This window comes from Calypte anna, chromosome 7, assembly GCF_003957555.1.
Source record: "Calypte anna isolate BGI_N300 chromosome 7, bCalAnn1_v1.p, whole genome shotgun sequence".
Taxonomy (NCBI): Eukaryota; Metazoa; Chordata; class Aves; order Apodiformes; family Trochilidae; genus Calypte; species Calypte anna.
In genome coordinates this window covers 11962794-11990533 of record NC_044253.1, presented here as the reverse complement: position 1 = coordinate 11990533, position 27740 = coordinate 11962794, and the positions used below count along the sequence as shown (strand labels likewise).

The 27740-nt window shown below is 39.0% G+C and overlaps 1 protein-coding gene across 7 annotated transcripts in view; it reads right to left on the bottom strand.

Moving 5' to 3' along the window:
• Nucleotides 1-27740, bottom strand: part of CLASP1 (cytoplasmic linker associated protein 1) — a 177558-nt gene that overhangs the window by 17834 nt on the left and 131984 nt on the right. For 3 of the 7 annotated variants that reach the window (XM_030454752.1, XM_030454753.1, XM_030454754.1), the window contains 7 exons: nucleotides 27249-27392; nucleotides 15173-15316; nucleotides 13827-13933; nucleotides 5103-5253; nucleotides 3838-4084; nucleotides 2875-3065; nucleotides 1298-1426 (listed from right to left, as the gene is read on the bottom strand). In XM_030454752.1, coding sequence (XP_030310612.1) covers nucleotides 1298-1426; nucleotides 2875-3065; nucleotides 3838-4084; nucleotides 5103-5253; nucleotides 13827-13933; nucleotides 15173-15316; nucleotides 27249-27392 — 1113 coding nt within the window. Of the gene's footprint in view, nucleotides 1-1297; nucleotides 1427-2874; nucleotides 3069-3837; nucleotides 4085-5102; nucleotides 5254-13826; nucleotides 13934-15172; nucleotides 15317-19712; nucleotides 19809-27248; nucleotides 27393-27740 lie in introns of all 7 variants that reach the window. The other 4 variants (XM_030454750.1, XM_030454751.1, XM_030454748.1 and 1 more) reach the window with 3 other exon arrangements.

The window sequence follows — 27740 nt, the reverse complement described above, 5'->3', positions numbered from 1 at the left end:
ACTGAAGTTTTGGAGGACACTCAGGAGAAAAAAAATACAAAGGGCACTCAGTCAAGGTGAGCTGAGAAGTATGCAACCAGGAAAACTTGCCAATAAAAGGCACTCCTTCAGAACACAATGTTTTGTCTGACTGCTTTATCAGGAAATCAATTTACAACTGCTTCTTATTACTCTGAACTGAAAATGGCAGGAGTGCAAAGACTCTTTGATTTAGAGAGGAAGGTAGTCAGAGCATGGCAGTCCTCATTCACAAAAGGATTAAAATATTTTCTACTTTTGCATTTTAGAGAAAACCAGCCTGTTAGGTTCTTTCCTTAGGGGTGTTTTTTTGTTTCATTGTTTAGATTTATAAGCAATACAGTTTCTGCTACATATAATTAACATAACATTGTGTCAGTTCCTCAGTTCTCTGGGACAGTCTTATCCATAAAATGATCCTTTTCATGACCAAAGCTCTCCAGACACAGATGCTTAAAACTGCTAGTTTAGGGTAACCCTGTTGCAGAGAAGAGTTTAGTGTCTTAGGTTTCAATGAAGGAACTTGAGTAACAAAGCCATCACAGGCATCTAGAGAAATTGATGTGGCACTTTCCAATGTTTAGGTCAAACTTGCAGTGTGCAAAAGGTAGCTTCAAACATCTGCCTTAGAAAGTCAGTCTACAAAGGCTGACTTCAAATGTAATTTTTTCTATTTCATATGTTATCTTCATGTCCCTTTCTTTTTCTTTTACTCCAGAGAATACTTTCTTACATACAAGTTTTCTCTCAGAAGGAAAATGCAATCCCCCCTTCACTTTACTTCTTCCTCTGTCCCAGCTCCTTTTCAGCAGCATGGTTTCTCTCTACATCTCCTCCTGTTACCCACCAGTTCACTGTTCAGTTTTCACACACAATTCTGCTTGAACGTGGACTTTGTGTTCTCCAGTATATTTCTTATCCTTACCTGTACAGACAGAGGGAGCACAGTGCCTCCAGTGTGCTCTGCAAAATTAAACATGTACTTTACAGGGTCTCTGCCTCTCCCAGAATAAGCAAGGGCATCCCGGGAAGTTGATCAAACAGTGGCCTACAAAACCATATAGCTCCAAGTCCACTTTAATATCTCTGATAGTCTCAAGTTTTTTTCCTTCCTGCTTCAGCATGCAGAAATCATGTCTCTTCATTCCTGGGATATTTAATATCAATCTGTTCTGTCAAAGAGGAGTCGATGTGTTTTCCTGTTAAGTCTCACAGGTCCTACATTTCTTCAGCAGGTCCATATCCCTTTCCTAGTAAAAACACTACAAGGATCACTCACCTCCTTGTGGGAGTCCTTGTGTGCTTCCAGTGTTTTCATTATGGTCAACTCCGCATAGTTCTTGAACCTTGCTGGCTGGTTCCGTAAGATCTCTCTCAGGACTCGCAGTGCCAAAGCTCTTATTGAATGCTGTGTCAAGAGAAATCCATAGTAGAAAAAGTCACGTCTCAGAATTGTAGTTTTAAGTAAATTTTCTCAGCTCCCTCATGCCAACAGAAATCTGACATTGCTGGACCAGCTCCAGTGGAGTGAGCAGTGTAATCAATGTAACTAGAATTCAGAACTGGTTTCCTTGCTTGTTTTTGCACAAAAATTCACAAACCAACTGCTGTCACAGGTACAAGAAAGAATCAGAATGACTCTACTTTATAAATCCCATAGTTTTCTGCCAATGAACTACAAATTTGTACCCAAAGCTTCAAGTCTGCATTAGATGCATCTATAAAGCAGCTCAGATTATATTTGCTTTGCCCTTCCCTCTTTTGCTTAGCTTTGTGGAGATCAAACTGGGCTCCATCAATGCAACAAAACTTTCTCATATACTAATGCAGTAAAACTGATCCACTTCCTGTAACACCTATGGAAATTCCTTTCAAGAACAGTCAAGTTCAATTGGAGTCAAGATTGACCTATGTGTTAATCCTTTACATCAAAAGGATAATTAGCAGAAGGGATTTATAACACCTGCTTCAATTTCATAACTGTTACATTACGTTTTTGGCCTGTGGCCACTCCAAATAGATTCTATCATTTCAGCAGAGAAATACTTTACTCTATACTCTAACTTTGAAACATTCCCTTCACTATTGATCTGCAAAACTCAGGCAGTAGCAACCACCCTGCACAGGCAGGGAAATCTCCCATTAGACCAGGTTGCTCAAAGACCCACCCAACCTGGCCTCGCACACTTCCCTAGATGGGGCATTCACATCATCACTGGGCAATGTGTTCCAGTGCCTCAGCACCCTCATAATAAAGGATTTCTTCCTAATGACTAACCTGAATTTACCCTCTTCCAGTTATCCCATAATCCTATAACTACATGTCCTTATAAGAAGTCCCTCCCCAGCTTTCTTTTAGGTATTCAGGTACTAGAATACCTTCAGGCCTGAATCTTTAAATGACACACAAAAAAATTAATCTATTCTAGGATGCCATTATTCCCTCTCTTTTTTTGGGAGGGGGGCGGGTGGGTGACAAGGATGCTAATATAGTTATTTAATATAATTAAAGCTTTTAACTTCATCCTAACTTGGATGAGAACAATTTCTGAAATCTTGATAGCTTTTGAACAAGATTAAAAGATAACTTCTTTTCTGAGACTAATTGAATTCCTAGTTATTTGTTACTAACACTCTGGAGGGAGTGTGAAATAACAGGACACTTCAGAGCAGCTTAAAATTCATCATTAAATATACTGAAAATGAAAGGAGAGTCATTAACTTCAAAAGAAATAAGGAGCAGCAAGGCATCACTGATGAGATGCCATGGAAATGTAGGTTTCATTTAAACCAGTGTGGAGGAACCCTGGATGAAGCAAGGTACAGGAGAATGAAGAAAAAAAATCTGCATCTCACATCTTTATCTCCAAGTGTTTCCAGCAGCAAGAGCAGAATGGTTTTGAAATGTTCCTCCCAAACTCCAAGATTATCTTCCCTTGTGATCTTCAGCAATTCCAGGAGAGCTCCTTTCCGCTCCTCCACCCGCTCATTGTGGTTGGAGAGCTCTTTCAGAAGATCAGCCACCAAATCTGAGTGGTCAATGGGTACTTCTAGGACAAATGGCAGCAAATCATTTGGGGAAACGGGGACAAAGATCAAAGATGCCAAGATTACTAACCCTCTGGAGAACAAAGTGCATCTAACAAGGCCCCAAAATACATCAAATCCCAGTTGGCTTCATTCAAGCCAGCAAGAGAGTCTGACTAGCCCACAATTTCACATGAGTTTATGACACAGCTCATGAATCTGCACGTGGCTTCTAATGAACCAGGAAGAGCTGATGATTGAATTTCATCCAGTTCCAATAATTACTTCTACAAGATGAGAACTACCAGAGTTTTTCCCATACACACACACACACACACACCCAGAACCAGTGATTACATAAATGACCTTTAGATCCAAGTACAGTGACTCACCAGTGTACTGCAAAAGAACAAAGCTAAGGTGTAGCATCTCTTAAATGAAGTGAAATGTTCAGTAACTTCCACTGAGTAAGGCATTTTGGTTTGCAGAGTTAAAACAACATTTCTACAGATGCATTTGGGTGCTTAAGGGACTAGTTTGAAAGAAACTCTAAACAAAGCAAAATTAAAACTGCAATAAAACATTTTCTTAATAACCACAGATCAAGTTCTGCTGGTATTTGAGAAAACACATTATTTCATATCAAGCCTTGACTCCAATGCGAAGTAACACACAACCCATGTTGTTCTGTGGTCTTGTGAGCAAGCACATATCTAAGAGCACTGCCCACACACAAATATACCAGAAACAGACCAAGCTGCCTGCAGTTTTACAATTTGTACTAATACAAACCATCCCGAAGCTGATCCATGTCATCATCAAACACTGCTTCCTTCAGGGCAGTCTTGTCATAAGTATTAATTGTGTCAGCATAAGGATAGGGGTTATATTCTCGAGCACGTGGCCCTGAAAAGGCGCGAGGAGGTTGGGTGTTAAGCAGTGAGGTTTTGTTATCCAGAGCCATCCTTCCACCTTCCACAGTGTCACTACTTCCACGGACATCACTGGTGGGCACAGCGAGGCCACCATCTCGAGACACCTGGGGGAGAAAACAGAGAAAAGACATGAGCACTCAAATTCTGTGGAAGCTGTAGTTCCTTTGAAGTTCACCCACCAACATGAAGCAGCATACAACTGTTTACATGTACATAATCCTTGAGTAAAACTTAGATTACCACCTCTTTCCCTTATGCAACTACAGCTGTATGCTACCACAAAAGTATCTCATTATTCCTGATTCTAAGTTAATGATGCTAAAACTGGGCTCTAGAACAGGGACCAGTTTTCTAAGAAAGGACAATGAAGCAACACCATGGTTATGTTATTACACAACCCACTGACAGAGGAGACTGGATGATGTTTAGGAAGCTAACATGAAATGAATAATGGAAGGGTCCTGAAGAAATATCTCTGACCAAGAATTTTCTGCCTTGAACACTAACTTGATCTACTAACCTAAACTTGCTCTCTCAGAAAGGAAGCAAGAATGTCATAGGATCTTAGAATGTCTCAGTTTGGAAGGGACCCATAAGGGACATTCTTTTAAGATTCCTGTAAATTCTGAAGTCCATGTGTTTAATTAAAACAAACAGTATTTCACACATTAGATAATTCTGTAACCATTCATGCAGCATAAGGCACCATATGAACTGTGCATTCAGAGTGACTCTGGGTCCGTCCTATCCATTAAGTTATTTAAGAAGCCTCTGAGGGAAACCATCCTCACCTGCATTTTAAGAACCAATATATCCCATTACAGACCTGACTATACACAGTGAAAAAGCCACTACTGAGCCTTGCTGATCCTGAGGAATACTAGCAGTTTCCTCCCACAGAAACCCAGTAAGCACATTTCACAGGAGGCTGGAGTCCAAAAGGACTGCATTAGTAGGGTCTCATAAGTTAGGTATAAGAATTTAGCAACCAATAAACCCAAGACACTTGCAAGAACACGGCAGGAATAACTGGATTTTATACACTAACAATCCAAAGTCAGGTTTAAACACAATATTTTAAAATTGTACCTATCCAGGCACATTAATTGATGGAATACTTACAATGTCACAGTCTTTCTTTCCATCACGTTTGATTGGCTCATTCAGGTCCTCTTGACTACGGAAACTAAATTTTTCAATTGCTTCTGTGACTCCGCGAAGAGAGCTGTAGATTTCATCAGAATTTAGGTTCTCCGTGTCATAATCCAGCATACTAAAGACCAAACGTATATGAAATGTTACATATGAAACTGGAATTTGCTCTTGACTGTTAACAAAAACAATGCCAAGTCAGAGACTGATGATTTGGTGTACCCTTTCTAACACTGACTTGTAAAAAATTACAGGTGGAATCAAAGCAGACTTCAGGTCTGAGTCTCCCCTCAAACAGGGCTAAATCTAGGAGAAACTCAGGTCTACTGTTTGACTTCTACATTACACAGCAGTGAGTGTGCTAGCATCTGTAAACAAACAAAAAACATATTCCCAGAATGATGGTGTCATTATTTAAAAAACAGGAAAATTAAAAAAAAAAAAATCACTGTGAGAACTCAAAGGACTGTAACAACTACTGGAAATTAAATCGATGAAATTTAAGTTTCACAATGCATCAAATATATTCTATCAATGGATTCCAATGTGACAGATTTAAATGGAAACAAAAACATATCTTGATGTAAAACTTAGTCTAGCATGTCTCATTTTCATTTATGGAGTAGTAAAACCAAAACCACTCACACGATGCCTTGATAAAAGATGCATTTCAAAATATACTGAGCGTAAGATTGGGAATTCTCTCAACTCAAGTGTGATGCTTTCTTGTACTCTATCTGCTCCTCAGAAATTCCTCAGCAGCATAAAGCCACACAAGTTTTGGGATTCCTTGAGGAGTCATCCAAAATTAAGTTCCATGAAAAAATGCCTGGCATGCAGGGACAGATGATATGAAAAGATGTGGCTAGAAAGAGAAGCTCTGACAAGCCTGGAGAAAATGAAAAGGCATTACAGGCAAGGATTTGCTCTATCTAGGAGAAGTTGCATTTTCACAACAATCAGTTTTCCAAGACAGATTTAATGAAGAGACCCAGAAACTGAGAACAATTTCTCTGGGGGAGTCCCGGATCTTAGCAGAGCCAGAAACAAAAAAACCCAAAAGAATTTGAGACATTTACATCAAGTTGTTTGTCAATAAAAGGCAAGAAGTGGCTCCCTACAGGGGTGAATTACTATTTCTTAACTGCTGGGGAAGCATGACAGAATGGGCATGAAGGAGGATGGCTGAACAAAGAGCTGTATTCCTTTTCCACAAAAGAAAAATTCCCTGTGAGTTGAGTGGGAAAAATACCAAAACAAACCAGAAAATGCTTTACTGAATCCTGGGCACACAGCTATTATTTTCAACAAAACTGAAAGTAAGATGTTTAGTATCTAGAACCGCTATTTTTTTTTCTGGAAGAAAATCAGGAACTTCAGACAGAGGACAAGAGTGGTGTTGCCCAGATCCTTTGGGATTAACACAGTGAAAATAGCCACACTCCCTGGCTCCCAAGCAATGAGCCTGCTCTAAACTCACACAGTATCAACACCATGGATTCTGGCAAAGAGACCAAAGAACAGCTCCCACACTCAGAACAGCGTCTGTCAGCCCAGAAAGAGAAACACTTAAAGAACAGACAAGATCAGGAAACAAAAGCTGGTTATAAACCTACAGAAGTCAAAGTATTCAGGGCTTTTCAGGCAGCTGAATGACACTGCTGCACTGTGATGGCTTTCCAGACAAAAGTGAATGCAGTTCTTAGATTCATGATAAGGCAGGGACAGGACAATCTTTGTTTCATATGATCTCAAAAATATTAATTTTCAGCTCAATCATATTTAAACAATAGATCTTGGGGGGTTCTTCTCACAATAGTCAAGTAAGCCATGAAGCTACCATTTGAAAAGGTATATATGTGACTATATGCAGGTACCCACACCAAGAGATGACATAACTTACCAAACATCACACAATGAATTCCATGGTAAATAATCACAGATATACTGACACTAAATCTTCTGCTACAATTATTGCTTCTTTCCTCAAGGATCATTTTGCCCTACACTACTACCAAAGAATAGATCAAAGTACAGACTGCAATGCTACAGGACTATGGCAATTTCTCAAAGAGCCACTAATCTGATGGATTTTTCAAAGCACAAAACCACATTTTATTAAAAGTATGAAGAACCTTATTTCAAGAATAAGCCTGTGTAGAAGATCACATAATGGCTGTGTTCGACATGAATAAAAATTCTACACGTGATCACACACATCTATTGACAGTATGTGTGCTGGAATACTTCACAGACAACACAATGGGGGGAATAAAAAATAAATGAAACTACACCCACCTTTCAAGGGAAAAAAATAAGGTACATATGGAAAAAAAAATATGACCCATGCAGAAGACTAGAGGAAAGTCACAGGATGAATAAGAAGTAAGTAGAGATGAGCAGCGTTTAGGGATGTCACAACATTATTTTCCATCTTCTTCTGCACTAAAACAATGCAGTTCTCTACAAGTTTACCAGGAAACAATTTGGCAATTTTCAACTCTGAAATAATTATGTCCATAAACTATTATTGAGTTTCCAATCAAAACTACATGTAAGTAATCAACAGTTCAGGATTCTCAAGCAGTACACAGTAACCCATCTCCTTGCACTTTCAGGCTCTGGGTTGCAATATATGCCAAATTATTTCAAAACTTGGTATCAGCTTTTGAAAGGAGGAAACAAATTCTCAACAAGTTTAAAGCTAAAAATCAACATGGATCTTTTCCACAGATATCTTGGTGTCCTAGAATACTTAGAAAGCTCATATAAAATTTAAATTCTGCAGGTATTTATATAGCTATGGAGTATAGGATGCTGTTTTCTCCCTCAGACATCAGTTTCCTAGATTTTGAGCCCTAAAAGAAGAATTTGTTTGCTTTTCTTCCAATAGTTTTTTATTAACATTTTCTTGCTTCAAGGGAAGTCTATTTATAGTCCTTCCTCAGGTAATAGGTGTATTTAAGTCAGGAGAAACCACATCTATGGAAAGCCTACTGAGAATGTATAAACTTTAAAAAATCCAAGGAATTTAGCATAAAGGTGTGACAAACTAAACTTTAATTTAGAAGGGTTTTTTACTAAAACCACTATATAGTTTTAGTCTGGTATGCTGTTTAAAAGTCTGAATGCAGTTTGGAACAAAATATGAGGGCAAAGGAGGAAAAAGGTGTCCAAATTAGCAATTGGTAGCCTCTAAATCTTGTGGTAAGTACAATTTTAATTTCAACACTATAAATTTCCAAGATGTTTATTGTCCTACAAATATTCACTGCCACAGATGTGAAATCACTGCTGAGCTGTATTAGCCATTTTGAAAATACTCACGTGCTGCTTGCACAGTACAGCCAAGTCGAAAGTCACCCTGCACTCTCATAACTCAACCAGGGCCTGCTGAAAGTGCTCAGCAACTGTGTTCTGCATTGGGAACCAAACGTGAAACATAACATCCATTCTGGAAACCTGGCAGGGAGGAAGAGTTTGGAAAACTCTACCTTTTCCAAGTGTCAGCAAGTGGCTGCCTGCCACCTCCCCCCTCTGAATGCTCTTGTCATCTCTTTTCCTTTTCCAACCAAAGGCTCTGCAAATCATTGCCCACATTTGAACAAATTCCACAGTGCGAAAGGGAAATAATACTGTGACACCTCAGACAAGTTGGTTTAACAGGTAGCTTGTTACCTGGGAGAGTAAGAGCGTCTGAAAGTCTTGTGGGAAGGAGCAGTGGGGATGGAGTTAGGCTGAGAAAGGGGAGGGGGGTGCTTCGACAGCCCATCTGCACTCCAACCCCAGAACCGACTGCCGTGATCAGAGGAGGAAAGAAAGAGAAAAAACAGAGAAAGGAGAGGGAGGGGAAAAAAAAAAAAAGAAAAAAAGAAAAAAGAAACTATAATCTGAGTGGCTTAGTGCTGTCATGCTGCCTTGGAGAGAGAAAAAAATTAATAGAAACAAAATTAAACAAGAATACTCCATTGGGCCCTGTAAGTCATTGTTCTGGCCTTTATTATCAATTTCCATTTTTACTCCTACATAATGATATGGTTCACAGAAGAATAGTCCTTCCTTGTACTAACCTGTAAATTTTACAAATATCTATGGCTTATATGAACAACTCTTTAAATGCTCTAAGTGAACAATCTCTGACCACACATTTTCATTCAAACTCTGAGCAGGTATTTGCAAGCAACAGGATTTCCCTAAAAGACACAAAAGCTCCAGTTTATTTTTCCCCCAAACATCCAAAAGTAGTTTGTCAAATTTAGCTCCCAGCACCTCTGTAAGAGCCTGCAACCAGGCCCTGTGCAATCAATAAACCTTTGCAGCACTTAGGATCTGATCCTTTCTCACCAAATTCAAACTTATTCCAAATATGCAGCAAGTGAAAGTCAGCCTAGGGTCTAACTGTATATTGTAAATTGGGGACTTGGCCCAGTTGTGAGCAGACAAACCTGGGAAGACTGGATGAAACCAGCCTCTAAGTCCATTCAGATATCTCATGTAATTTCCACAAGTCCCTTCCAGTTACGGTTTGATCCTGTGCCTTTGGGTCAAGGCAATTGTGCCTATTTGTCTGATCTTTGCTCTTGTCCTGTTCCCTTTATAGGACACAGATTTTCAAAATTATCCTCTCAATGAGAATATAAATTCTTGAGCTGCTGGAGTATTCAGGACACCACTTTGTTTCTATTAAGTTTAAGTACACTGTCTCAGAAAGTCACATTTGTGTATATGCAAGTGAAAGACACTGCAAGATCAGAAGTGGTAAAATAAGAATTTGCTCCAGTGGAAACAGCAGCAAAGTCAGCTAAAAACTCTTCTGAAGAGGTGAGTGGTGTCAAGAAATTCACCCATTAACCAGGCATCCAAAACCATAGCTATTACATGCAACTATTATGGAAATACAAGAGACACCCAACTGCTGATCAGAAGTCACATAGCTCACATCTCACCTACCTGCAAACTGGACACCAAACAATGCAGGTTTCTCTTTATTGTATAACGTGGGTGGCTCATTTTAATTCTTTTCCCTTGACCTGCCTTGCTCAACTTACTACTAAAACTATCACATTTTATTTTTAATGGTATTTTCTAGTTGTTGAAAAAATAAGCATGTAAACTTATATTGTCAACCAAAATTGTTCGACATTTATTTTGATACATTTCCTCTAGATATCTTTGAAGGACTAAATCGTGTGTGTGTGTGTGTGTGTGTGTGTTAGTAATTGCAAACACACACAGGTTTCTGAGCTACTGAAGGCAGAAACAGTAGGGCAAACCTATTAATTTAATATTCCTTCAAATATTCCTACAAAACTCTAGGTGAAAATTCACAATCTGAATGGAACATTTGCATTTACAGAAGTTAATCTGCATTCAGAACAGTATTCCTACACAGGATGACTTCACAACTTTCTTTTTTGTTATACAACATATAATTTACTAAATGTCAGAAGATTTTCTCAGTACAACAGAAGCTTAAGCCATTCATCTGAGCATTACCCAGGAAATATTCTTTCAGTCAGAAGTCTGGTTTTCTTCCTATTATTTTTAGTCTTCCCAAGTACCCTCCCTTGCTTTTCTTCTTCAGAAAACATGTCTATCCTCCATAACTCCTCTCCCCAAAAGCTAGAAATGTCAAGACAAAAAAAGCAAGTACAATGCAGAAGTAAATCACAGATGCAGTGGATATGTTTTAATGATCATGAAGCTGAACTGGATAGAGCAAATGAAAGCAGAAGAAAGGACTCTGCCCAAGGCCCTGAAAGCTGGACACTAACATCAGGAAATACTTCAGCAGACATTATCATCTTGATAGGGAAATTAGTTGTTTGCAAAGTCCAGTTCAACCAAAACAGTCAAAATCTATTCAGGGAGCTCAAATACACATAAAAAAATTTAAAAATCAGTGATCTAGAATTCAGTTGTACTGGCAGTAACATGGGAGAAGTCATATCACCTAAGGGCAATGGCACATACACTATAGAAAGTCAGTATCAATAAAGCCTTGCTGATTAGTATTGCCCACAAACCATCAGTAACATGGGAAGCAACTATGCTTAACAGCATTTCTATACTCCTATAGGACCCAAAGTATCCTTTCTATACATATCTCAGCCCCTAAGACATGTACATGATTCTTCCAATATGTACATCAAGAAGAAATTCAAAGAAAAGTATAATCTTCAAAACCAAAGCTGGCATAAAGAACTGAAGATAATCCTCCAGTTTACTACAGTCAGGCTGCCCATTCAAGACAGGGATAGACAAGGAAAGCAGGGCCTCTCAGCACATGGAGTACCCCAGAAATCAATGGGCAAACAACCTGGGTACAACCCTTCGGGGCAGTAGGTTCCATTAAAAGCTAAAGCCAAGCCTGATTTCAGAGGAGGGATAAGCAGATAATCTTTGGGAATCTTTATCCTTTTACACTGCTATGAGAATATTCATGTGCACTCATTTTGCAAGAGAGAAGAGTCCCATTTTACACCACTGCTGAACAGCAAATGACAAGCATTTGTGATGGAAACATGACACAGAAGCATCTATACCAACTGCAACACTGCAGCATACTTTATTCTTCTGAAAGAAGGATGACCACAAATTCTAGAAACAGCTAAATTCTCCCTTGTTCTGTAAGCCAGGACCATGCTCAAGCTGTGCAACACGAGACATTTTCAAGAAGAATGAAGTCCAGCAAAGCCTCAGAAGCCACTGCCACTGATTTGCAGTATTTGTCACCATCTTTTCTGCACACGTTAACAATCTGCAGCCACTGCTCAGAGGTCATTCACCCCAAAAATTAGACCTTCTCCCCTGAATATTCCAAAGGGCTTTTACAACAGCTACCACCTTCAACTATTAACAAGGAGTAACTTTTACACATGACTCTTGAATATTTAAATCCAGCAAGGAAGCAGGATAGACTTCTTGAAGACACCTTAATTTCTAGATCAACAACTCCAAGAACTACATAGGAAATTGAAGGAAATTTTTTTTTTTTTACTAAAGAGAATTCCTGTAACTCTGCTCCAGTGGCAGTTTGGCCTTTTCAACTTACTGGCAGAATGCTCTGAAATTACATGCTCTATAACTATTCCTCAAGAATGTATCACAAGCAGAAAAAGCACTCCAGTTCCTTAACCCAAAATGGTAGGAAACAACAGCAGCCACAAAGTATGAAGATGAATGATTTAATCAGTATTTTGATACATGCATCCTGACATCAAGAGGTAAAAAGAATGCAGAGACAAACTGAAAAACACCGAGTGAAGTGACAAAACACAAATGTGTCCCAGTGGCAAACCCAAAAAGCATGGTAAAAGGTCATGGATTTATAAAATAGGTGCCACATTCAAATGTGGCCATCAAAGCCACAATGTAACCACAAGGGAGACATATTTCACTTTATAATTTCCCATGTCAGAAATCAGCAAGGCAACAATGCTCAACCAGTCAAAAAGGAAGCAAAATAGTTGGAGTCATTCCCCTGAAACAATTCCACTTAATTTCTTAACAAAACCTCTGTTGAAAAAACTCATGTCAGGCAACTCAACCTTGGCTTGCAACCTCTTGGTCTACTTTTGGACTACAGCAGACTAAGGGTCACAGAGATATGTTTAGATACCAAATTTTTCTAAGGAAACCCCATGTGTTCCTTATATGCTGCTAGAATTAGTGTAACTGCTCTTTAAAGGCTAAAAGATTTTGGTTTTCCTGACACAGAGGAACTCATGTCTAAGAATTCCTCCAGAGAGGGTTTAGCGAGTCACAACAGAGCTGATCAACAGATTTCAGTGGGAAGTACTATACTGGACTATAAACTACAGTTTTCACCCTACATGTTACCTTCTGTCTCTTCTATGCCAAAGGGAAATGACTTCCCATGGAGAAGAGCAGGGCATTTGCAGTCAGGAGTAAAAGCTTGTCCAGATAGCAGCCTAATATTTTCCTCCAATATTTCCATGGTCCACGAGCACACTGATTTAATTCCTATCTTCTCTATTTAAAGTTGTTATGGTGCAAAAAACGTACATTTCCAATATCCACAAGCCCCTGTTTTCTCAATAAATAAGTTTTGGAGTCAACCAATACATTTTAGGGCAGCATCTGCAGCTTCAGCAAAACACCTGGTTACAAGAGACTTGCTTTCAAAAGGATCAGGCCATGGTTCTGCTGATGAGAAGCCAGGAAAGTGATTTAAGGTGTTCAGCACTGAAACAGAGTCACCACTTCAGCTTGTTCTGCATTCACACAAGGTATAGGAGGAAAACAGGAGATTCAGTACTCTCTCAGAAGCACAAGCACTGCACTACAGTCGGATAAATTACCAATCACAAAGGCATACTTAAAAAATACACACAACCTGAAAACCTTTACCCAAAAGTTATCACAAACATTGAGCTATTTGCAACCTCAACAAGACCTCATTTCTGATGCTGCCATTTAATATTGCCTTTATTGAACCCTCAAATGTGATTCTGGAGATTCTGATAAAAAATATTCTAAGGAACAACATTAAGGCTGGAACACTGAAGTCAGTAACCAACCATGTATTGTGTTCAAAACTTCCTTCTTTGGAGCAATCTACTGTAAACTTTTGGTCTTGTTTTTGCATTCAAAGTGATATTCTGCAATTGCACACTCAGTGTTGAAATCCTTTAATCTTTTGCAAGTGGTTTAATGAGGCAGCCACATTACCTTGGAGACAGTCCACCATGGGAACAGTTGGTAGGTGAAGTTAAGGGGCTGGTTCTGCTGCTGGAGTGCCGGGAAGGAGTCCGACCGAGGGTATTGCTGGGGGAACCCTGACACAGAAGCAGGAAGACTGGGATTAGCAATGTGTCACCATGCACAAGCAGGAGTACACAGCAACAACAACAGGTTCAAACACTGTCTTTGCTCATGCTAGGCAAGCTTAGTGCAGCTTTGGTGCTGGCTCTTGATCTAAAAGTCTAAAACCATGGTTCATGTACTCAGTATTTTCTGGAAAATACTGCTCTGAGCATGAAAAATGTACATGTGCACTTTTCTATGATCCACAGAACCTACAGTTTTAACTAAACCACACATGTGGATTGTAAACACCACCACAGAAATTATTTACCCATCCACCAAGCTACCCTGCTTTTTAGACGCTCCTTTCCAGACTCCGAAGCATGTAGACCATATTACTCTGGCAATTTAAGAGTTTAATTACAAAGCTATTTTCTGCATTGTCTAAAGCATTCCAATTGTGCTTGTTATGAGCATAAGTAAGCAATCTAACTGATCATTTTTCCATTGGCCTGCACAATCATTTGTACCACAGCAAAATTAATAGAAATTGCTCCCAGTTCTGACACTTCACACAAGGTGGAAGGGACTAGAGAATCCAGTCCATTTGCCTGGAAGCCTAACATTGCAGTTCTAACTTCAAACAAAGGTCTACTTATCCCCATGGAAGTGCAAAGATGGAAGGGCTTGAATTCCAGCAAATTTCACAAGCCTTCTACACAAATAAGGCAAAAAACCATCCAAATCATTGCTGCTCTACGAGTAAAAGTTTAGAAGGACACTTACATTTCTGCTAACATATTCCTTCAGAGAAATAAAAATACCAAAGACCTTCATGTAAAACCAAAAGATAAGGTGATAGGTGTAGACTGAGAAGACCTAGTAGGTTACATTAAAGATCCTGCAAGCTTCTTATTAAACAATACATCTCTTATTAAACTGATTCCAATAGTAGTAAACTCAGAAAATCTCTATTATCAGGATCTCTGTTTTAGTCAGATGATCAGTACTGGCAGGATTTTCAAAAGCATCACCCACTTGAAAGCACAAATCCCATCAACTTTCATGCACTTTTCAATCAATTTTTTACTTTTAAAAAAATATCTGTACTGGTTATGAGTATCTTAAACTTAAAAATAACAGATTTTTGTTTTCACAGTCCCTATAAAAGCAACAAACAGAAGCCTCTTGCCATATTGCTTCAAGGCAACAGCTACAGATAACTCATGATACTGAACATCTGCAACAGTTTATCAACAAGAGCCTCTCACCACACTGGTGTTACTGGAGTTCTTGAGGTGGTTATGCAGAAGCTTGGTAGCACCATCCTGGAATGTTTTTGGCAAGGCACCAAGTAACATGGTAAACTCAGGAGTGTTCAATTCAAAGAGAGAAATCAGGACTATTTGTGCTGCCTGAAAAGAAGAAGAAAGGAAAGACCATCAATTTTTACTCTTTGAAAAGAGTATGCGTTCTGTTGGTAACAATTCTGACTGCAAACAATGTGTCTTTTTGAACAAAAGAAGACTCCCATACTAGACAACTTTGTTCCATATTTCTTGTTATGATTCATAAGGAATTGTTAACTGCTATACTTAATACTTGAGTTCTTAGGGCTTACAATATACTGCTCAGATGTAAAGCATACAGCTACTCACAGCTAGTGAGAATATCTTACCATTGTGCTGATCAGCCTATATTTGAACTGAAAAAGTTAGTGAAAAAATTTACAAGTAACAGAACCAGAAGGTCAGACAAATATGAACAATCTAGAACTACAATGTCTTTCCTGTGCTTTCTATTTCACATGCAAAGGGAACTAGATCTTTTCCCACCCAAGTTCTCCTCTTCCTAAGCATCTGACTAAGCATCAGACAGATAATCCCTGCTCTGTTTTCCTACCTCTCCTTACAAGTCTCACCATTGAGGCTGTTTCAGCAACGAAAGACTCCACTGTAAGCAGAAGATGTAAAGGGGTAGTGAGAACCACCTTTCTCTCATCCATGGACAGGCTAAACCCCATCAGATTCCCTAAATGTAATGAGTGAAACCAGGGTACCATCAAAACAATAGAGAATTTTACTATTAATTTCACTGGACAGGGTTTCCCTATCTGTCTGGCAAAAATAGCTGCCAGAGCAGGATCTCCACTAATTCCGTTAGTAAACGTAAACCTCTGTGTATCCTGAACTAAGACAATGGAATTAAACAGGAATAAAAGCAGAATAAATCACAGAGTGCAGAACTGCATGAGTAATTAACATCACATGTTCCTAACTGGACTTCTCCAGCAGTGTAAGACTCACATGGATTGCAAGAATCCTGTTTTTCTCCCTGTCTTTGCCTTGGAAATATACAAGCATACAAAAATTAATTAAAAGAACAAGAAAAAAAATTATGAAGGATCTCTGATGGTCTGTAGGACCACCTTCTCCGAGAGGGGCATAGCTATTGCTATATTAACCTCCAGAATACATATCTGGATACAAAGCAGTGGCTTAGGCTCACAAGTAAGTAGCAAAGTTACACATGCTCTGAGTTTGGAGCAACACAGATACAGGCTTAGGAAGAGCAGACACCTGTGCCCGACTCCTTCTTGAACTTTCTAAAATTTCCTAAAAATGAAAAAGAACAAAGAGGGTAACAGTAACATTCACTGCTGTGGTCATGAGTGAACTATGTTCATTGCTCTCATCCGTTCAAAGGAGTTTTTAGTAAGTAATGTGTCTGTAAAGTTTCAGCAATTAAGTGTGTTTGCAGTTCCCTGTGCAACCCTTTAGCAGATGAACTTGGGCACACAAAACCCCTTCTGCTGTGAGGGGACTCCAAGTACCTCTGAGCTTCAGAGTGCAAATTACAAATCAAGCTATTCTTTTCCTTCTGCTGTCAGCCACAATTTTACTGTAGCATAGCTTTTTATATACAAAGTTTTTCAATTCACATCCTTTTCATGTGGCCAAAGAAACTGAGCCACATAACATTCAGCAGGCTTCCAAAGACTGCAGACAACAGGTCTTCAGACTCCTCATTCCAGATGGATCATGCTGCCTCCTGACAAATCTCTCACTGACTTGAACAGAAACACAACATGGCAGTAGTCATTTCATACCAAAGATCTAAGAATGAAAGAAGTGGGGAAAAAAATTTCCCCACATCTTTCTCAGCCTCATGTTATACCCTCCTCTGACCTTTAATTTTGGGCAACTCTGCCATTAAGCCTGCCTGGTATCCAACAATGATGTCTATTTTATGTCCATTTTGACCCAAGAACTTATGTTTTCACCTGCACAGTATTCTCTGTAATAAAAATATTACTGCAAGCAAGAGCTCTCAGAAGAACAATCAGAACATTGAATTGAATGCAATGTGAAAAACTCATGCCAAAGTACATTCCTGTTTGTGAATCACATGCATATCCTAGATGGTTAGGAAGTAGACATGCAAATCTTCTGTGTCAGAACAAGCAGACCTTGTATGCATTGAGATTAAAAAAAAAAGAGTAAAACTGATCAAGAAGGTTTCCCAGGTTGAGAATTTTCAAACTAGAATACCTTAAAAAATCAACTGGTAAGTCAGGAGCTGCTTGAGGGTAGAAAGGATTGAAGGCACCTTTGTCCCACACATCTCCCATCAGTTGGTTAGAAATAAGGTCATCCTTGGAGACCTTCTACATAAACAGAACAAATCAGGTGCCAGAGCAGACACACTCTACAATGAGACATTCTGAAGGTACCTTTCTTGTGTGTCAGAGGGGCCTAAGTTGCATTTTGCAGATCTGGGCAAAATCTTCAAAGCTCCACCAGGGACTTTATGACCCTGTGGCTTCACTTTGAAGCAGAGGGTTATCTAACTGGTATAGTTTAATCTTAACACACACATACAGATAGCACAGATGTGGTGCTACACGAGTTTCTGAGTGATGTTTCAGCTCCCAGAAGTCACTTCAATTTTGTTACACTTTTTTGTTTTGGATTTAATGAAAACAAATGAAAACAGGAGTGTGTCCATCCTCCCTCTTTGCACAAAATCCAGTTTGTCTTCAGGATTGTCTGCCAATATTCTCTACACCCTGTGCTTTTCAGTAGCTTTGCTGTTGCCTGCAAACAGGTCGTTGGGCTTTGAATGAAGCACTAAAAATTTGCTCACAATGCTTACAATTTTATGTAGCTTGAAAGAAAGCAGACTTACGATCTATGCTTTTTCAAATAAAGCAAAATGCTAACACAGCCTGGAAGCAGTGCTCCTCTGAAGCTATCAAAATCAACACTGGAGATACATGAGTTAACCTTGGCTGTGCTCTTTTTAACCAGTCCTCAGCCACACAGCTACACTTAAAAGTTTATTTTGGGCAAAGGTAATTACTTGAACAAGTTCAGCCATAACTTCCTGTCCTATTTAAGATTCAGGTCTTGGTCCCTGCTACAAAAAAATCAACACCGCTGACCTCAAAAACTGCAAGGTCCACACTAGCTTGAAATCACATTTATAGCATGCTTCAAGTTTCAGTCTTGCAATACTTACAAGTTTGCATACAGTTCATTTTACTTCAGTAACAAAGAGTATAATGATCAGTTTTCCTACACATCTAATAATTAGTTCTGGACACACCTGATGACCCTCTAAGTTTCATTTACTTACCATACATTTATCTAGTCAGAAGACATCTTTAACAGATAACGTTTTTAAGAATTTTAAACCCACAGGCTGTGGTTTTTCAGCTTGTGACAAACCAGTGGACATTTGCATCATCTCAGAATCACTGGTCATTTCTGGAAATCTTGGCCCTTGTTTCATTAGATTACTCCAGGAGCAGATAAATTTAAAACAATTTTAAAAAATTATTTCTGTACACAATATATATGTTCTCCATGCAACAATATTCTCCATGCAACACTCATGCGTGATGATCTATAGCTTGAAGACAGTAATATTTGAATTTTCCCTTGCCTTTGTGTCCCTGCACCCTTCGTGTGGAACAGTAATCCATCTCCTTCCAGTGCATACACCACAGACCCTACAAATAATCTAATCTCAATGAAGCTGTTCTCTGCTGCCTTAAACTGGAGAAACTCCAGTGACTTTAGAACCTGACTATTCCAGTGAAGGGGTCTGGCTCCACCTCAGATTCTTCAATCATTTGCAAAGGATTGCTTATGTAACTCAATTATTTTCCTCATTACAATGTAGCCAGGAAACAGGTTCCACAAGCCAGCAGAAACTCCCAAAGTTTCAAACTTTGGTCAGTGTAATTCTTGCTGTCCAGAGTCAGCTGCAAAAGGGACCCAAAAGCTTCATCAACTTTTGGGGTTTGTTTTCACCTAGACAGTAGATGTTGGCCAGCTTTATCAAAATCTAAAACTCTGTTGAGTACAATAAAGCCTCTTTGAAATGTCTTGGGCTTATTAAGCAGAAAGATCAAGGGTAAGGTCCATTGATTCTAGAGAAGAAAGGTGGTCAGTGACCTAAGCTTAATACAAATGCCTTATGATTGCTGCTGGGGCTGGTCAAACAGACCAAGCAGAATAATCAGCTAGCTGGCTGAGCTATATGAAAGCACTTTTCAGTTACTCAAACTTCTGTTGGCAATGAGCTCACAACACTGTCAGCCCTGCAGAAAGGAAAGACTGCAGACCCTGATTCTTTATGAGGAACTACAACAAGAAAATTAACAGAAAAGCACACCAAAGCTAAAAATTACTTCACAGACACACATACTTTTTTCAGACTCCCAGTCAAGCCCTCTTCACACAGCTAGACATTTGAGACTACAAACGAGATTAGTGTGATTAGTTCACACAGCTTTCAGTCTACCTGTTTACATTTTTCTTCCAAGTTTCCTTCACCAGGCCCTGAGGAAGCTGTAGTTGTCCTAGCTGGCAAATCCTCACCCACCCAACTATGCATGGTCTGGGTTTGACAAATAGGAAAGTTGGTATTATTTAGAAAAAGCATTGATTTCAACTAAATCATATATACAATATACATGCTATCTTTTTGCAAAAGAATTTTAATCAGTTGCTTTATTAATTTCAAGAGGAAAAAAAAGCATTAATATTTGTTTTACCCACAACAGCAATTCTTTCAGCAGAGGGCAGCCAGCATTGGCTCCAAATTAAATTCAGTCACAACTCTCAAGCTTACAGATCATCCCTCAATGCTTTGCTTTGGCAGCCTCCTGATGGCCTCCACAACCTCTAGAAAGCCTCTGCTGAGGTGCAGAGCCTAAGCAGTGCTGCACTCAGATGGCACTGCCACCTGGCCAGCCAGAGCAGAGCAGTACGTGCTTGCATCTGCCTGCACCTATCTGTGCAGAAGTCTCTGAGTTCAGATGAAGCAGCAGTTAAGAAACTGCAGTCTCCTGACTGTAGTCCAGGCATCAATCTGATGCACCAGCACTGCCTAAATGCCTTTTATCACTTGATAGGTTGAGGGAAGATCCACACTACCATCTACTAACTTCTGAAATAGTCATACTCTGTATGCACCATCCATTTCAGCATCCAGTCTAAGGGAAATGTGATTTTAATAACAGAGAGGCACTCTCTCATGTCACTTTGCATTATACTAAACTGCAGATGAAGTATAGATCCATGAGATCAAGAGGCAGCATTAGGCAGCTTGTATTAGCAGACATTGGCATAGGGCAACACTTCGATTCTCCAATGAGCACAGTTGATGTTATTAATTCACATCTACTGAGAGTGTTTGCAGACTCTAAACAAGTGTTAAGTGTAGTTTCCAGCAGACAATTAAATGTTAGCTGGCATTAACCTGACAAACTATCAAACCAAACCTCCTGCTTGTTCCTTTTTCAGGTCTAGAATCATTTGAGCATGGACATCCAGCATTACTGATAGCATACATATATATTTATATAAAGCACAATTGCTTCACCAGTTCATACATAATCCAAGCATGTTAGATTGAGCACAGGTTTTTACACATACAGTTTTCCCACAAGACTTCTATTAGAATATGCTGTTTACATCCACATCCTGAAAAGGAAGAATTTGTTTAACAGATTTAGAAGCAGAATTCACATACAGATTAAATCCACATTGCTCTTGTGTTTTAGATAGCACACAATATATCATGAAAGGCTTTTTACAAGTCATAGGCAGTTGCATTACATGTGTCAAAGGCATCTCAAATAAGTACCAGCAAAAAGTATCCAGCATTGAATCATGACACATTTGGATTTCTGTTCCATAAGAGATTACAACACCTTATGCATGCTATCATTTTGTGACCTAGGCACAGCAAAGACTGTGGCAAAAATGTTCACTATCTCTGGAGAGCCAGATGTTACCCCAGAAGTCAAGCAATGGAGGCTATTCTGCTCCTTACAAAATGGCATCTGTTGCAAAAAACAGGCTTCAGGACCAGAAATAGAGGTTACATTTCATTAGCAACTGAGAACATTTTATTATAAAACTGGCAAGATACAAGTCTAAATTCTGAGGGGGAAGTTCCTACATATAAACTAATAAAAAAGAAAAGTTTCTAAAGCAAGATTGTTTGTAATGAAACATGAGCTTTTAAAATCCCAGAAGTATGGCAGACTTGTCCACCACAGTGCAGAGAAAACAGAGTATGGTCTATTTATTGGATGGCTCTGTAATGCATCATGTAAATATCACCTCTAATATCAATTTTCAAAACACACACATCACCTATACCTATGTAGGTGGGTGTGTATCTATATAAATGGCATGTGCATACAAACATATTATGCATAGACACACAATATAAACATGAGTACACATATCCTAAGAAGCATTTTCTCCTTATCTTGTATTATCATGCACTAGAGCTCTATTTTAAGCGCTACAAAATGTGCTTATATTACAAACTGCTTTCAACTCAAAGGATACCAGCAGGCTGTATAAAGTGAAGGGATTCATTTTAAGGAAACTTGCCCCAGCCCCATGTTTCCAACAAGCAGGTGATGTTTCCTTACACTGCGTACACTGCAAACATTTGGGCTCTAGTAGCTCTCTAGCATCACATTGAAAACAAACAGAAAATGACAGCTACTATTTTGGAAACATAGCTAGGACACCAAGATCCTTTTTGTTCCAATAGCATGAAATCAAGTAAACACTTAAGTCCACCGAGTGCCATCTTTTATATATTATGCTATTTTTCCTAAGACTGACTATGTTTAAATACCTGAAAGGAGTTCCACTGTACATTTGGGACGAGTTTGACTTCTTTAGGAATATCCCTTGGCTAAAAGGCTGAACTCAGCAGTATGACACAGTCATATTTAAGAATTCGTAAGCCTGGAATTAAATCCTGAGGCCTGATTCTCTGGCAACTTGGGTCTTCATAGACTCTAAGATAACCAGATCTGGTGGAGGAACATTGCAAATGTGTTAGAGAAACCTCTGAACCAGCAAGGCAAAAGCCTGTAACTGGGGAATATTACAATTTGCCATTCAAAAGTTTGTCTGCAAGCATCCTCTTTGCCACTGCTCCTGCAACAGGCCATGACCAACAGTGTTTATTGTCCAGCAAAGATGAACAATGCCATTTCAGCTCACTTCAGAGTCTTCGGGAGTGCAGAAGTTTCTGCCACAGGTTTGTTCAAATCAGCCTGATGCTAGATGGAAAGCTAAAGGTCCAGGAGAGATTTGAGAAGTCCCATGGCACAATATTACAAAGGAGCCCAATTTCATTCCCTAAGCAGTGTTTCCTTTCCTGTCTCTCACTGGTCTTCCTACAGACATCAAAGCAATATTTTATTCAAATTTGCTCTGGGCTTTATTAATAAATATGATTTCCTTAACAAAGTGACAATATCAATATATCTAGGACCACTAGTTAAAGTGGTCCTAAAATACATCTTCATTGCCTGTTGGAGCACATGGAGAGTTTTTTGATCTGCATCTTTCTCTCTGAAAAGTCATCTTCCAGTATACTTCAGAAAGTTTCTCAGGCAGTTTTAGGAAAAAAACTTGATCCCATACTTGTTTTCTTTGGACATCTCTGGATTTCACCTGCAAACCAATGGTACCAGTCCAAGGAAGGGCCTACCTCTGGGTAGTCTGAGTGGGAACTGATCTTCATGCAAGTCACAGTAAACCAAACACTCTCCTGAGGTTTCTGATTCATTGCAATTGTTCTGTCTTCTTACCAAGTCCCATCCACTGTCTGTTCAAGGGCAGCCAATTACACCAGTAAAAGGCAGAACATCGTGTACACGTGGCATGAGGTTGCCACACAACGTGTAAAAATGCATTTAGGCTTGTAAAATAAAACTACTGTAAGAATTTTCATCAACAGAGAAGCCAGGCAGGATATCTGGCACAAAGGGAAAATTTCTTCTTCCCCTTGATAAGTAGTCCAAACAATGATCAGGCAATACAGATCTTGTTATCTACCACTAAGAGCAGATCCTGGCTGCCTAACAAGATAGTGGGCAATGCCACTGGCATGTGACCTGAGAAGGCCATGTTCTCCTTCAGCTGGTGCAAGCTCCTTCTGAGCACTCACATCCTGTGTGCCCTCAAAGACAGCTCAATCCAGAGCACTCGTGTTTAATAAAAGTTTCCATTCACCCGAGCTTTGGGCATGAGGCTTTTTATAAAGGCCAGAATCAAATCAGAAGCTTCATTTTAATTTCCATTCTCAATGTGATGGCACTTTTCCAAGATCAAAGTATTTTCCCATGCAGAGCCCAAGCCTGTCATCTAAATTCAATAAGCACTTTACCTACGTAAGGATTACATAACAACTTTGCTGGGAATATTAGTGATAATATGGTGAAGTTACTGACTTATGTCCTCAGACCAGTCATGCTGGTATTTGCACTTTGAGTTATTTTTCTGTGTGGTAATTAACTGGCTTTTGTGAAACAACTAAATCAAATCTTAAACATTTTCCAGAGAAAAATCAGAGTTAACACCTTGTTATAGTAAGGAATAAATCAAGGCAGAGGGAAGTCAAGTGCAGCGTACAAGGGTAGATGCTGATACAACCACAACCACAGCTCAGTTATCTGAAATCCTGATCTGTGCCCTGCCCATCAATACATTCTGCTTGGGGAAAAAAGCAGCAAGACAGCATGTGTGGAAATTGCCAAGAGGTGTTCTCCTTACACTGGAACCACATCTCATCCAGGCCTCCATGCAGTGCTGCATGACCTCTTCCTACCCAATAGCTTTGCCTCAGCATGGAGGACAAATGTCTTTCACCTTTCTTCTAGCAGTGCTTGCAGGAAGTAAATCCTAACTTAATACTTATGGGTGTTTACCCTGCATTCAACTGTCTTTAAAACAAGTCAAATATTTACCCATAACAAACTGCACATCACCTTATTTTAAACATAAAGGTTGACAATAATTTTGACTGTACATAGTTCATGGCTACTATCAGCAGCTCAAATGGTTTCTGACATTTTGTCAATGACACTCTTTAATATCAGCTGTATGCTCCTCAAAGTACACCATGATTTTCTTGTGACAACAGAGCTTATGTTTAGCTACTGGTGTCATTCCACATGAGACTATGAACTGCTTTATGCATAACTGCATTCCCTTTGACTAAATTTCCCTGATTTCACTAGCTATAAAACATGGTCTGTAGATAAATTGAGGCGTCAGAAAGAAGTGTGCTTACGAAGTGCCATTTTAAGAATATGCAAACTTTTGAAACAAAGTCTTATCATTCAGTTTTTAGACTAAATATTACTTTTTTTTTCCTATTTTTCTCCACAGCCTTAAAGTATGGGGCAGGGATTTCCATGACCATCACATGGAGAACAGGAGTAACAGATAGATAATAAATAATAAAATGATAATCCCACTATTGACTGAAAATATAATCCATTTCTTGAACAGACCCCTGACTTGCTACCACAGGATCTGATCTGTGTGATTAATTGCATGCAGCAGCCACATAATTTCCCCACAGAAGCAACTTGAATTAAGTTAGGATACAGTAGCCCAAATCTAGGAAAGAACAACACTGGCTCTGGGACTGCATTTCTTGAGGAAAAGAGTCCCTGGCTGTTCCACCAGGGCAGTGGCAGAAGTATACCTGCACTGGACTACACCAACCAAAACTCAGTACCCAGAATAAAATTTCCTCATCAGCTTGCAGGAGCAGAGTTGTTATTTAACACTTTTTACAGGCCTCTTGTAGTACTTTGATCATTTGAAGACTGAACTAGTCTCCCCCACAAACTCATCTGCTGCCTTCATTTTTAGGCTGTGACAATGTTCACAACATATGGGCTGCTTCACACTTAAAAACCTCAGATCTTGAAAGTCACCATAATAGATTCCACAAGGGCAGAATCTGCTCACCTTAAATTAATATTTATATAGAAAAGGGTACTTTTTTCCAAGTCTCTAAAAAAGGAGGACAACTTTTTAATTGTGTTCTTCAGAACATTTAACCTGTCTGGGTTGGCCCTTGGTAGTACAGTACATTACTGCATAATGAATTTATCAGACTGTTAGCTAAAGTCCTGACAGAGATAATAGCCAATGATTGCTTATAAATCCTTTGCTGCAGTGTTTCTTCTAAAGCTTGTGGTTTGTACTATGTTCTTAAGAAAATCATAGTACAGTAACGGTATGAAATAAGGATCACTTGAGCATTCATTTTTAGTAGCCTAAATTAGCTTCCAAATAAATTATTTCACAGTTAAGCTACAGGCAAAGGCAAATCCAAGTCACATACCAGTTTATTAATAAGAATTTAGACTCAGTACTGTCTTATCAGCCTCCAAAGACAGGTAATGCCCAGGTAATGTTCAGGTGGAGTTTGCTGGAAATTTTTTGCCAGAGCTCTGTAAGTCTTCAAAACAGGTCAAAGGATGGACACCACACTATGAACAACCCTTCCCCATATCCCACAGCTGCAGAGTCAACAGCCAATTATTTCAGCTGCTACAGGTATTCTTAACTCAATTGTGCATGCAGCAATGATGACCCCTAATGGTAGAATATTTTTTCTCCTGAGCAATATGCAGAGATTCTGCTTTCCAATGCATACTTGTACTTAAAACTCCTTCTCACAGAGCACCATCAAAGTTTGAGGTCCTCTTGAACTGTAACAGAGAAGCAGCTTCTTTGCCTATTTAATTCTTTCTGGCTTTATACATGGAAGCATCAAAATGGAAATGTAATATTCCAGATTTAAGTGCAGGACTTTAAATCTTCCTTTCTTCCTTTCTTTTGGAGGCAGACTATTTTGCAGAAGTAAATTTTAGTCACACTGGTGTGGAATTATCCCAGCAGAAAGTCTTCAGAAAAGAGGATGAGACATTCTGCTTTAGATCCAATCAGATGAATGCCAGAAAGCAAGGAGCATGCACCCAAAAAAGCCTCTCTGAAGCCTGGTGTCAGCTATCAGATGCTACAGTTGCAGCACCTTTGATACAGTTTTATCTTTTCAAACAAATAATTATAAAATTTCAAATAAATAATTATAATTTCCAAAATTAAAAGATCATGTTATTTTAGTATTGAATCAACATTTAAAGCGCAGGTAGAGTGTAAAAATGTCATACAATTTTTATATTCTAAAAATGACTACATATTTTTGTCGGGTTTTAATTTTTTTTTTAATCTAAGTACATCTCAAAGTCTTTAACTCTTACTGGAACCTATTTCTACATCTGGGCTGGGAAAAGAATGTAATTTTAAATCATGATACAGATGCCAGGTACATTAAACCAAGTCCTGCTTCCCTCCTGGGAGAGATGAGTATCACTGTCTGTCCCATTTTAGCTTGCCTGACACTTGCATCTACTGCAAGATGAAGAACAAGGTAGCTTTGTTAACCAGGCATGACCTAAATGTGTCAGTTTTTTCCAGGCTGAGATAAACACACAGCTCTTAAAAGAAAAGAACCGAGAACCTCTGGCAGTTTACTGATTTGTTTACTTTCTTTTAATAATATTATAACACAGAAGCTGTGCTAGATTTCCTTTGAGTCTACAAAGTCCAGAGCCTTCAGCTAATAAAAACCTAAGGATATTTCCAGACTACTAAAGAAAAAGCACATTTTCAAACTATGATCTCTTTTTTGCACAGTAATAGAAGTTGAAGTCTCACAGAAAAGAACCTACTAGAAAAAAAAAACATCCTTCAGAAATGTATCTTTACTGCACTGAAAATTTGGTTTGCACAGTGAGGTCTGTATAACACATTTTAAATTAGAATCTAACCACTGAATTTTTAATTATATTTAATGGCTGTTGTTTGGTGGTGTTCTGGTTTTCTGGCATTTTTTGGTGGTTTTCTTCAGGTGTTCATTTTGATTTAGTGTTTTGGTTTTTTTTTCCTCCTGCAGAGAAATAATTACTGCAAATACTTGATCATTCTGGCTTACCTTTCTCACATCTGAGCTCTTTGGTTCTGTTGTCCAAGTTATAATCCTAGATACAGCAAGTCTTGTCTCACTGGAGTTCACAAAGTCTGTTGGATCCATCTGTCTTGCCAATGACTCAATATACTTCAGGATAGCAACTTTCACCTGAGAAGGGAAACAGGATTTGTTGTCATCAGTTGGCAAAGGTGGATTTATCCCATAATAAATAGATACCACTGCAAATTGACAAGACCTGTGTCAATTGGGGGTGGGGATGGGAATATCCATGTGATTATGTCTCTACCCAGGATAAATTTTAATAGAAAGAGTTTGCAATGGTATATCAGAACTGGCTTGAAATGTCTTCTTGGGTGTTAGCATAAGCAGCTCAGTACTCCACCATGCCACTCTTACCAGTGGTTATTGTTCCAGATGCCAAGAGAGCTTTGCATCTCAAACCAAATGCCTTATGCTAGAGTCTGAAAAGATCCAAGAAGATAGAAAAAAGAAAAC